This window comes from Ischnura elegans, chromosome 1 (assembly GCF_921293095.1).
Source record: "Ischnura elegans chromosome 1, ioIscEleg1.1, whole genome shotgun sequence".
NCBI classification, from domain to species: Eukaryota; Metazoa; Arthropoda; class Insecta; order Odonata; family Coenagrionidae; genus Ischnura; species Ischnura elegans.
The window spans coordinates 138,401,793-138,414,788 of record NC_060246.1 but is presented as its reverse complement, the minus strand read 5'-3'; the positions used below and the strand labels follow the sequence as shown (position 1 = coordinate 138,414,788).

The window sequence follows — 12,996 nt, the reverse complement described above, 5'->3', positions numbered from 1 at the left end:
TTCTCGATCAACGTCTCGCTCCTAAGATAATAAGTAGGGCGTGACTTCGTGTTGGTTTGATGGATTTTCTCCGTACCTATTTCGAAACCTCTTGTTTTAAATCGGAGACGCAAATTCTGACTCCCGTGAGCATTTCTAAGGTTTTTATGCTGACCTGTTATTTTAAACGACCGCAATCTCTAAGTACAAGTGGTGAATCGTGTTCATCGCATTGTATTCATTGAAATTGGTTTATTAAGTGGTCTTGCTACATTTAGTGTTTCTCAACATGCTCGATGATTGCGAGTGAGTTTTTTTTGCAATGGAGACGTTTACCTCGCAGATTACCTTGACAGTGAAAAAATGGATTGGAATTAAAAAGTAGCGATTCGATTAATTGGTCTCTTTTTTTGCAGTGTCTTGTTAGGCTCGGTGGTTCAGTGGTATAACTATCGCCTCTTGTAGGCATTAGAGCTATGTTGTCCAAATGTTCTATATTTTTTGTCACTTGTTTCCGCAGTCTTTTTCGTTCATCCCTCGGTGGACAGCCTACCACTAGATGCTTCTCGTTCGGTTATGGAACTTCAGCCTGCGATAACTCACCGGCGATCTTGCATCGAAATTAAGCCCCGGGGGCAATTATTGTGGAATTTGGATAGCTATTCGGGTTACGACTTCCGCTGAAGCCTGTCATTCATATAATTAATATGATGGTGCTCGTTTAAGCAGTTATTATATATTTAGCGACCATTGTGCCACATATTTTCGCCGTAATTAGCCGTGGTGTGAAGGTGTGGCTTAATATCTTCTCAAACGAAGCTTTCCAATGAAATTCCTGCTGTTCGTATTTTATCCTCATATCATTTCTTTAGCCTCCTTATGCTTTAATTCATGGAGTACTTAACTAATGTCTGTGTTCCTTTAGCTTGTTTCTCATGTTACCGTTTACTTCATCCGTCTCACCTGGGAATTCATGCTTGTTCTCTTCACGTCTCATGTCCCTCGCCTCTTCCGTTGTGAAAGTACAGCGAATCACATTTTTTGTGCGTTCTTCCGTGAAATGATTTTCCCTTTTCCCACAATGTTCATTTTTTGTGCCTTGGAAACACCCTTTTGGTCTCTTACCTATCCATTTCTCGTCTTGTGGTTTCTTTTTTGTTCATTCGTCTCCGAGTGAGAAGTCAAAGGAAAGGGAGGGGAAACTATTACCGGCCTCTTTGGAGGTTGGGGGAATGGGATGTTATTTTTGTGACCTTCCACGCTCCTTAAGCCCTGCCTCCAGCTCGAGGCTGACAAGAAGCACTTACAGTCAGACCCCATGTTCGTGTTGCATCAGCTCGTGGCCATAGTTAGGATTGTTCCCGTTAGTGCAAGACGCCGGACCAGTCCCAAAACTCCATCGACAAAGCTATGTAAAAGCTAAATCGGTTATGTAGCGCTGAGACCGTTATGTGAGAAGATGTTAAGTCGCACACATCTCCAAACCTTCATTCAAGGAATTCTTTACCCACTTCGATCAAAAGTTACCGTTATAGTGATCAGTCTTTTTTTTAATCTTGGATTTTACAGTTTCCTACTTAATCTTCCAGCGCGTAGGTATGAACACCCAGCTATTGTCTTCATGGGCTTTTGATGATGGTAATGGAGGTTGAGGAGGAGTGCTCTTCCCACTTCAGTCCTACTTCATTAGTGGTCTTTTGTTGTTCTTCTTCTCGTCGCTTGCCTCTTACGATGCCTTATGTGTATGTTGGAGCATAGAAGTTTTCGGTGGGGGGACGGGCAGGTTGTGCGCCCGAAAGGGTGTCATGGCGGGGCTTGCACTGGTATCTGCCCCCCGGGGGGTGGGTGGAGAGGTGGACGTGGACGAGTGCGCGACTGGCACCGGGCTTTCGTGCGTCCGCGGCCATCAACGTTCCGCTGGATGCCTAAATTCCAGAGGGGCGGGGGTTGAAAGATGCCTCCGGCTATCGATCAGGAATATCTTATTCGTCGACCCTCCCACTTGCATCTCCATAAATGGGCGGGTTGTCTGTTCGGATGGATTAAGATTTGATATCCCGAGCGCCCAACCTTGCTCGAGTTTCGCCCAAATTTCTACGAATGAATGCCTAAGATGTCTCATTTGCATCGGTGTATGCACCCGTTTTCTACAGTTTTTTTGCGTTTTAATAATCTTTTGGTTTCGTTCCCAAGCATAAATTTCTTAGTATGATACGATTTAATGTATCCGGAATGTTTAAGTGGCGAACAAAATTCTGGTGAGGTTGCTTAGCATTTGAAATTTTCTTCTGCTTTGGCTTTGTGGGTGAAATTCTCCGTTTTCATCTCTTCCCTTGCTTCTTTGGTAAAGGGCTGATGTTTTCCATCACTTCCGTGATTAATTCCATTAATTCCCTTTACTGTTATTTAGGCATGCAAATCTGGTTCAGGCTTCTGTTGATGGGTGGACGGTATGAGAGTATTGCCAGTAAAATTCTTTAAAATTAAAATTGGGTGTATTACAACTCCAGGATGAAAGTATTGACTCTCATTCAGTTGATTCTTATTCTTCTCAAAGGAATAAACTCATTACATGACGATGTTCACCTTTTTCTAAGCTTCCATAACCAAGAACTCTGCAGCTCACCTTAGTTTGATGTTTATAAAGCTTTCTCTAGTCTCTGCAATATTCACAGTAATTATGTCTTGTGGGGCAGTAACTTGGAAAGAAAATCTATATCTGAATCCTTTACATACTACTAGCTTGACACCTTTTTCTCATTAATTCTCCTGATAACTGCAAACTTTATTAGTTCTCTTTAACATTAGATTTACATGCTCGTTGCCATTAAACAGGGTCTTCCGTCTAGTATTTTCCTTTTTCTTGTTTTCTGGTTCCTCCTAGGGATTATCGGTCTAAAATACAAATACTCTTACTACATGCTTTGAGAAGTTAACATTTTTATTATAATATCAAAATGGAAATAATATCAGAATGGCCATCACCTCAGTGATGAGCCTTAAAAGGAAGATTTTTTGTCTTTAAAGTTCAATTAATACCAATCACTTTAATTCGTTAAACTTTTACTCATGGATACGGAATTCACAGAATGCTACCTGAAGCGACTGCCAACGATGGACAGTGCCCTGATATATTCACTGCTGAGTTCAAGGGGAGTCCAGGTCATATTAGGCAAGTGAGGATATCATTATAGGAAACCAAAAGTGGTTTTTTATTACCTTTACCTTTTAGCCTACAATATTCTTTCTGTCTGTTATTCAGTCTTTTTCAAGGCTGTTGAAGTTCTGCCTTGAGGTTCCCAAGGAAGGAGACTTTTTCAAATAAAAGGTTTGGGAGTACGTTGAAATGTTATTCTTAAATCTTTTTCAAGGCTCCTGAAGTTATGCCTTCAGGTACTCAAAGAAGGAAATTTTTATTATTACTGATTTTTGAATTGGTTGAAATGGTGTTAGATTGTCTTAAAAAAACTTAATGTGAGACATATTTTTGAGAAATTTTTCTCATAAAAAAAAATCAGTAAATGTGTTACCCTCATTTAGAGGCTTTCTCAAGGATCCAGTGTGCATTCCAACCAAATTTTATGGTGACATTGAAAGTGTTTTTTTGTTTATAGATTTAAGAATGTTTTTTTTCTGGACTGATCAGGTGAGATGGCATCAATTTCCACCCATGCATGGATATGTGTTTTAGTATGTATAGTAAGGTACTAATGTTACGTTTTTTGTGTCATATGTGCAGTTTTTTGTGTGCCGGTGCTGGATGTGGTTGATTTTTCCACTCTACATTTCTCTCCTTTTGTTGTTTGTCCTCCTGTTAAGCTGTTTGAGATATCTTTGGTTATATTTAATTTTAACCAATGTTATCTCAAACAGAAATGATAATATACTTCCAATCTAACCCCCATACATGAGTTATTATTTCTTGTTCTGTTGTCCCTAGGATTGTAAGACCTCTTGCTTATTCTCTTTAAATTCTATGAATAAGGTTGTAAATCTCATAAGTTAAGCTGAAATTGGTCAGCCATCACCTTTGTCTTGACCCTATCCTTTTTTTACTGATTTATGAAATGATTCTATTTCACAGGGTTCTGAAACCACCTGGTGGTGGCAGCAGCGACATCTTTGGGGGAGAAGATGGGAGTAGCCCAACTCCATCCCGCCCAGCATCCAAGCATCATCTGAAGTCCTCCCTCTTTGTTGACCCTCCTGCAAGTCCTGCTCCCACTACAAATGGTAACTCAGAACCCATGACCAATGGTACCAATGGAACCCCTAATGGAACTACTAATGGAACAACTAATGGAACAACTAATGGCCACACTACACCAAAAGGACCAAAGAGCGGTATGTAACATTCATGTCTACTGTTAATGAAGTGACATTAAAATAGTATAATTTTAAAGTGTATCTATGACCAATTCAGTAATTCATTGAAACTATCGATTATTCATCTAACAATACTGTATCACTATTGGTATCATTTGCATTATTCTCAAGATAACTGTTAACCTTGTGCCAGCTACTTTAATCACTTTTTTTTGCACAAAGCATCTTTTACTTAGAATGGCAGATAGTAAATCTTAATTTTTGAAGCTCATTGCACTGCTTATTTTGCGATTGCTGCTCATTTTTTTCCCCTGTATCTTAAGTTGCATGAGAGATTAAAAGCATTGTTGTTTCACTCATTTTTTAAAAGTAATAATGTATGAAAAGGAGAAGTCATCATAGATAAGTTTATAACCTTTTACTTTTTAGTTTGTATTATTTTATTTTTCCTAAATTTCATAGTTTGTTTGTTCAAATTCAAAGTTGTGTTGGGTATTAGCATTTTTAAGCTGCTGAACTTTACTTTATTTATAATTACTTTTTCGTCATTTTAATTGGTCCTGTCCTTTTATGTTCAGTTTCCGTTTTTCTTCCCAAGCAGAGAATGATCAAGATTGTTAAAAATTGAAAACATGTAGAGAATAAAGTAATTGAAAGTTTTAATGTGTGAAAGTAACAAATGCATACGTCTTAACCTATTCCCCCCGCGAGCAATCCTTCCCTTCCCTTTGGAATAATAATATGATAAATGTTACTAAAGTTGTCTTCATCTGGAAGTAGATTAGTGAGTATTCACTCTGCATTAGGTTGCTACAACCCTGGATAATTTTCAAAACTAGAAGATTTGTATATTACCTGAGATTAATTTAAGTATGTATTTCAATTTGTTTTTGATAGGTAGTCAATCTGTCAAACATAGAATTTTTAGATACTCATATTTTATACCTTAAGAAATAATTTTACTAAAAATTATTCTGCCCTGCCCTATTATCCCTGCCCATTAAGGAAATTGAATAGTCCAAGACTGTAGCAACCAGCGGGTGTGATTGCCTTTGTTAATAATATTTCTAATGGTCTAAGAAGCCCTTGCTGATAATTTGTGTTCAATGACTTCTGTGTAAATATTCTATAAATTTAAAAGTGCCTTCTGGATTTGTCATGTTCATTTCCATATTAATATCTCAGGCAATTAAAACTTCACAATCTCAAATGTGAGCTCCCTTTATCCAAGTTCCAATCAATAATGTAAATAATTACCTAATATTCCTTTTGGTAACATTTAATTCTCCTATCATCAGATGAAGGCATGCTGGTGATCTTTTACTGACTTTCAATATGCAAACCATCTTTTATAACTTCATGCTACATAGTTTCTATAGGGCATACGTAATAATTTGAGTAATTTTCTTTGGTAGTTCATAATTTTGATATCAAACTCTGATAATACAACGAATGGGGTTGTTGACTCTGACCTGGAGCTGTCTAATTCATGAATTAGGAAGGTACCAAAGCACAATTTTGGCAACAATAAATTTTATTCTATGGGTATTTAACTATTCACATTCATATTGAGTGCAAGAATTAGGGAAAGTTTCTGCGTGGTGGATAAATTGCTGATAACATTGGATATAAATTACTGCCAAGTTTTGTCACTGGAGGGTGAGAGGAAGAGAATCCTATGTAGTACCCATAGTGATTAGATAGGTGCAGCCCATGATAATAACGATTTTACTCAACCCTTTCCTAGAAAGTGTTTAGAACATAGCTGTTTCTCTGTCCATATTTAATGAATTAGTGAATGTGGCAAAAAGCATGAGAACCACAATTCTTATTCATCATATTCTAGCAAAATATATGAAAAAGCCTATAAACATGTTTCCATAGGTGTTTCAGTACTTTAGGAAGTATCTCAAAAGTCTCATCAAACTATTTATTATAACATCCCAAAAAAATCATTCTCAAAAGCATTCAAAGTTCATTGTGAACAGCTAGAAAACCTGTGAAATACCAATAAGTGGTAAAACCGTCCTACATAGGAGATTTTAGACTCTTTTTAAGTGCATGAAGTTCTGAAAGGTGGTATGTATTGTTAACAAATTTGTAGTGGAATAAGATGTGTATTAACCTTCCCATAACTTCTGAATTTTAAGAAAGGGACTAGTTGACGCTTCTCTTTAATTTCTACAAACACTGCAGTAAATTTTTATATTCTTAATTATTATCTCACTTGAAGCACATTACTGGTGATCTTGAGAAAAATGTTCATATTTTTACTGTTTTAAATTTTGTGAAAAATGTAGTTGATTTATTTTTTTTATTTTCCACCATCATAATTTGAGTCGTGATGGCTCTGAATTCACTTATATTGTAAATTTCCTTGATCTCTCCAAAATGCCTGCGTGCTAACGGTGGTTGGCTTGTCTCATGACGCATGAAATTGTGGATGTGGTGTCTGGTTTTTGTGGTCTTGGTGTGGTACCCTTGATGTCTTTGGTGGCATATAACCAGTGGCAAGGAATCCAGTTACTGGTGAAGGAATGGGAGCTAGTCAAACAAGGAGCGCCCGGAAAAGAGGTAACATAAATAATTCCTATTCTAAAACTTTATTTTACTTTTTTATGCGGAGACCTTATTCCTTTTCTATTCACATTGTAATTTTGCGTAACACACACCCTTATCATGATTTGTATGTAGTTGCATTTTATTTGTAAAATCAATGCTCAACTTTAGGTTTTCTTTCTGCTATTTTAAAGTAAACTGGAAAGAGAATGATAATTGCATTGACTCTAAGTTGGAATAGAGGGTAGAAACGACATATTTTCAAAAGGACATACATATTTTCAAAAGGACATATTTTCAAAAGTACATATTTTCATAAGGACATAGTTATAAAGATTTACTCATCAATTTGCAATGATCTTTTTCAATTCCATTAGTAAACAAATAATATTTCAATATCCGCTGCTGAAAATATTACCAAATTTTATTTTAAATATTCAGATAGACTTCTGTAAATATATTTCTGTAGTTTATGGCTCTATACTCATTACCATCACTGTCATGACCGTTTTTGACTCTTACAATTCCTTTCACTCTTTGACTCTTACAATTATTGTTAGATGTTTTTTTGTATATGTTGGAGTGCCTGTGACCCTTTTCATTTAATTAAATGAGCATTTATGAATTTTTAATAGAAAAGTGTCCGGGAATAACCGGAAGAAAGTTATTAATTAGGGAAATAGGCAACTTAAGTATTTTTTCATCAAACGTAATGACTGCCTCTTGCAAAAATATTCAAGATTTCAGATGATAGAATTAAGGAAACAAATTATGTCTATGAGTTGGAAGTATGGTTTTGACCCAATTTTTCTTCATATTTATCCCCATTGTTGTTAGTTCCAATTTTTTTGACTGATTTTTAGTCATATTTAACCCTTTAAGTGCCAGCCGGCCGATCTATCGGCCCGAGGGGTATGTGCTAAGAATGCCACGGGCCGATCTATCGGCCGGGTGCATTTAAATTAATTTAAAAATTAAATATTTTTCCCAAGTTGTACAGAAGAGATAACAACATAGGTGAACTTATTAATCATTGACGTAAGTATTAGAAGTTTAAATAAAAAAATTAGCTTCAACACATTCATATTAGAATTTTTGTAAAATTTTAAGTAAAATCGTGCAAATTCATCAAAAAAGCCCTGGCATTCTTCGCGTATACCAGGTAAAAAAGGCTGGCACTAAAAGGGTTAAGTATCTGAAGAAAGTAAGCAATTTTAAAGTTGAAGCTAGAAGTTTGATGCAGTCCTTGCTGTACTTATTGCTAGTGTAAGTTGATCATCAAATGAAATAGATCACTGTTTCTTTATGTGGAGTCGTCCTTATCTGAAGCAGCTTGAATGAATGTGTGAAACATATTAGTACGGAAATGCTGGCAGAATTTGAAATGCTGAAGGTAGGAAAAAAGCTTTATCAATCAGTGAGGACCTCTTAATTATGTACCACATGTGTGTAACAGTGTCCTGCTCTATTGACCCCTTATTTTCCAAGTGTAATTTCTTTTGGGCATTTACAGAAATCACATTTTCCCTACACCTAACACATTTCTCTTAAGATACCATTATGTTTCTTGTCATTCGTTGAAAGGTACTCCTCACCCTGAGCAAGCAGCTTTTAATGCACCCATGTATATAATGTGCAAACTACGAACACATACTGTCTCTAAATTTGCACTAGAATGCATACTGCTTTACCATTTCACCACTCTTGGACATAATTTCTACCATTATGTATTCTTCCTCCACGTGCCTGGTAAGGGGGTGTTAAACCATGTACATACATGATTCAGACTGATAGAAAGTTAATGAATTTATATTTACACCTATTGTGTTGGGGAATATTTTCATGGTAAAGGAAAACTGATATTTAGGTTAGATATTATAGGATGTTTCCTCCTTCCTGAAAGGTATAGCAATTTGCTGCTCTTGTGTGGAGCATGTAGATAGAAGATTATCCATCTTTTTATATTTGTTGCTGCCTTGTACAGCATTGCAGGATCACTTTGAAACCTGCATTTTACTTTGTGGGCCTCAAAGAAGACTACTCCGTACAATAAATCATATTACTTTTCACAATTCCATGGCACTTATAAGATTTTCACTTGAATCTCCCTTATATATATACAGCAGATTTTGTCAAAATGAAGGGAACAAATAAATGCCTGGTGTATTTAAAACTTCCACTTTAAATTTCATGTCAAATAATTTTGCCTCTTATTCTTTTGCAGGCATGAATCTAAATGTTCCCTAGAACATCATATTGCATACAATTTTTAAACACTTCGTTTGCAGAGTATCCATCTGTAATATGAAATATCAATTCATTATTTTTTTGCTGAAAAACTTTGCCCTTTTCTTATTTTCAATTCTAGGATATGTTGTTCCTAAGCAACTGCTGGCTTAAAAAGAGTTATTCACCTCACAATAACCTTTTTCCTGGGTTTCTTAATGAATGTTTTAAGATATATTTAGTTAAAGTATTTTAAAAATTGATTTATAATCAGTTTTAAGATTTCGTGTTGTAATTGCATTAGTGGAGTTCTATTGTGGGAGGGGAAATTTTGTACTGTACATTGCAGTCTTAATTTTTACTGACCACTGTTTTAATTATTTGGTATTTTTATATGACCTTTTATATGATGCCAGAAAATGAGTAAACCATGGCAGGTAAAAGTAAATTATAGTATATATATCGAAAGTAAAAATTCTTTTCTAAGGTTGAAAATAATTATCTTCGGTAGCTATTATTTGGTATAGGGCTACTATTCATAAATGTGTTTCAAAATGCACAGTTTGAATAACTTTAAAGTTATTTTATGAAAATATTTTATATGCTGAGAAGTTAGGACATTTTCAGCATGGCTTTCAATCTACTCTGGTAGTATAGCAAATATACTGATTATCTTTACCTAGAGCTATATGAAATACCATATATCTTGAGGGAAAACTGAATGGTTTATTTTTTCCTTATCATTATCCTGAGCATGAGGTGGTCATCATTTTTTATGTAGCTATTTGCTGGAAATTATTGTCTTTAGTTGAGTAGTGTGAGTACTGATTTTATATCAAAGCTATGTGATAGTAAGTATAATGATTTCATTTTAATGCTTGTAGACTTAATTACACCCTTAATCCATAAACTAGATAGCTTTGAAAATTATTTGAGTTCAGAAACTTGGAATCCAGCTGCTGAAGGCTCACTGACCATGATAACTGGCTATGCTGACTAATGACTGACAGTGCTCTGTGTGTGCTTTAAGTCCTGGATTCAGTAAAGGTCTTTGCATGCTAGCCAACTTATGCCTCTTTGCTGCAATTTAGTTTATTAACTTTTAGTGATTCCACAGTTATCTTTGGAAGCTATAAAATAATGAAAGGTCATTAAGGCAAAAACTGTTATTTGCAAGAAGAATTTGAAAATTAACTTGGCTATAAATCAGTGTGTGTAGAGAAAAATGATGGAAATGTCTCTGTAATTTGTTTGCAAATAATTAGTCCTTTATTTACTTTTTATTATAATTTTTCTTCAGGTCAACTGCTCTAAGTTTGAATTTATTTTGCATATCAGATTGAGATCCTTTTCTAATGTATGTTGTGTACAATTCTATTCACAACCCCTCAATTGTTGATGAAGGTGCATTTTTTGTGGTATAATTTCATGGTATGGTCCATCATTTTCTCTATTAAAATTGTATTTTTCTAAAGAGCATATGTTTGTATAATTTATTGTGCCTCTGCTAATGACTGTAAGATATAATATACACATGAACATTTCCTATAGGACACAGAACTCTTTTACTTTGATAATTCTTATACTTATCTGCATGCGAAATTTAGTGCAAGTCAATTTTGTCAGGGCTTGCCGAAGAATGTATTTGTGGGATTTTTTTAAAAAATAATTTGTCACATAGGTTGCTGTTTAATAGTTACTATAAGCTTTTACAAGCCTCTTACAGAAATAAATTAAATTTTAAATAATTATTGTAGAAGTTGCTTGCGAAAGGTATCTTGAATAAATAATTAGCAGAGATAATCCAGCTAAGAAATTTTTATGCTGAAAACTTTGTGTGTGGAATTGGGCACTTTTTATAAGAGATGCAGTAAACATTTTAGCTTCAAATTAGGCTAATAATTAATTATTATTCATACTGCAATAGATGCATGTGATGAGGAATTTAATGATGATCGTAGGATTTTAAAGATAATAACATAAAATATTTAAACAGAAAAATTACCATAAGAGTTTTGAATCTGCATTTTTTTTTTTTGTGAAGAAATCTTTTTGACTCTCTCTCTCAGTAATAGAAACTGTATGGGTTTCTGATGTTTCGCAAAGAATTTAAATCAAGTCCACAGTTGAACGTAGAAATGATGAACCTCTGACTTAAATCATCAACCTCACTGTCCAGGCAAGAGGAACTCAGTATAGAGCAACATTTTTGAGTTAACAAATAAATGGCTGAACTGATGATCAAATTGGCCAGAACAATATGATTTTGAGGGCTCAAGCGTAGGCATTGGCTTTTTTTTTCATTTCGAATACTTTCCAGAATTGTCATAAATTTTAATAAACCACCTATTCCTGATCTCAATGCCTGCTTATAGGAGACAAAAGCGTGTTATGTAATTATCTACATTCTACATTATATTATTATCTAAATCATTCATACAGGAATTCTTTCAAGAACTGTAATAGTCTTGTAAAACTTTAGTGTCATAAAGATTTGCATAGATACCTATATACATATGATAATATCTTTGCCAATCATGAGAAATTTTTATGGTAAGGAAGCCATCAGTGGAACTTACCCTTTGTTTTAGTCATTCTTATTCCCTAGTATTTTACCATTTTTTAAAAATAGTAATGAATTTTTATATTTTTTAGCAATAATTATAAATTCAATGGTTTTAAATAAGTGCTAATTTATATTTTGTTCCTTATTTCTTGTAGAGGGAAGGAATCCCGTAACTGGAGAGACATATGCATCTGATGAGAGAGACTCTTCCTCTACTACGCCACAGCAGCCAAGGCACCGAGTTCCTCCAGGTGGCTACACCACACCCTTGTGGTGAACCAAGCTGCCCCACATTGAATCTGGCTACCAGTTCTTAAATATAAATAAATATAAATACATACCAGTTCTTAAATATACTGGGAATCACCTCATTACACACATCTTCCAATTGAAAGACTTCAAAAGCCTTGCCCATTCTAACTTACAATCTGAGGTTTCCAAGGAAGTGGAAGTGATCAATGTCGAAGTTTATCTTAACCAGTTTGACTTTTACATATCCCAGTAAGGTGTACCAAGGGTACTTTCTTGAATTCATGTACTGCTTAATATTTTTTGTTTACTGCTTGTGCACTGAATTTTCTATTATTTATTTGAAGAAGTGGCAAAATTTTCCAGTTTTTATACTCTGCTGTTTTATACTCTAATTGCCAGGTATATTCCTAGTGATAGTCGTGATATGTTATCTGTGACCAAATTTTTGGTGATGAAATCAGAAATACCTTGTTTTAGCACAAAATTATGAGAACAGGTTTTTATGGTCATATTATTCTCGTGAATGGTTAAAAAAATAAATCATCCGTCCTCTCATCATAATCAAAAAAATCATTGGGCCATTATAGAGAATGTGTGTGATACTTGAATAGTTTTGAAGAAACTTGACTGATGAATTCAAAAGTTTCATTATGGTTATGTCATGGATTAAATTTTCTTGTCAAATTATCTTTTCATTATTACCCCTGAGTGCTCTCATGGAATGTCTTTTGTGTTGTAATAATTGCAGTGTAGTGTTTTGTAGGGACTGTGAAATTATTTTATGTATTTGAGCATTGTATTTTTTTGTAGTGTTGAGCCTACTACTTATGTTTCTTTTTTGAAATAAATGGAGCACTTGGGCTGTGAAATTAATCTTGTATTCTAGTTGTTTGTGGCAATGACAATACTCCAAGTACGAAGTGTCATCCTCCTCCTTTCTTAAGTTAGTCCTCATAGATATTTGATAAATTTTGAGAATTTGAATCTACATAATACTGATCTGAAGAATATAGAATGTTTTAATATTCTTAAAATATTACACCACAAACTTTCCAGCCTTAAATGTGTGGCTGTTTTTAGCATAAAAT

General features: G+C 34.7%; 1 protein-coding gene across 6 annotated transcripts in view; it reads left to right on the top strand.

Moving 5' to 3' along the window:
• Positions 1–12,781, top strand: part of LOC124170782 (microtubule-associated protein Jupiter-like) — a 48,299-nt gene extending 35,518 nt beyond the window's left edge. For 3 of the 6 annotated variants that reach the window (XM_046549776.1, XM_046549783.1, XM_046549767.1), the window contains exons 2-4: positions 4,064–4,323; positions 6,814–6,879; positions 11,812–12,781. In XM_046549776.1, the coding sequence (XP_046405732.1) occupies positions 4,064–4,323; positions 6,814–6,879; positions 11,812–11,933 (448 nt within the window). In that variant the 3' untranslated portion in view covers positions 11,934–12,781. Of the gene's footprint in view, positions 1–3,067; positions 3,152–4,063; positions 4,324–6,813; positions 6,880–11,811 lie in introns of all 6 variants that reach the window. The other 3 variants (XM_046549744.1, XM_046549752.1, XM_046549760.1) reach the window with 2 other exon arrangements.
• The last annotated feature ends 215 nt before the right edge of the window (positions 12,782–12,996 follow it).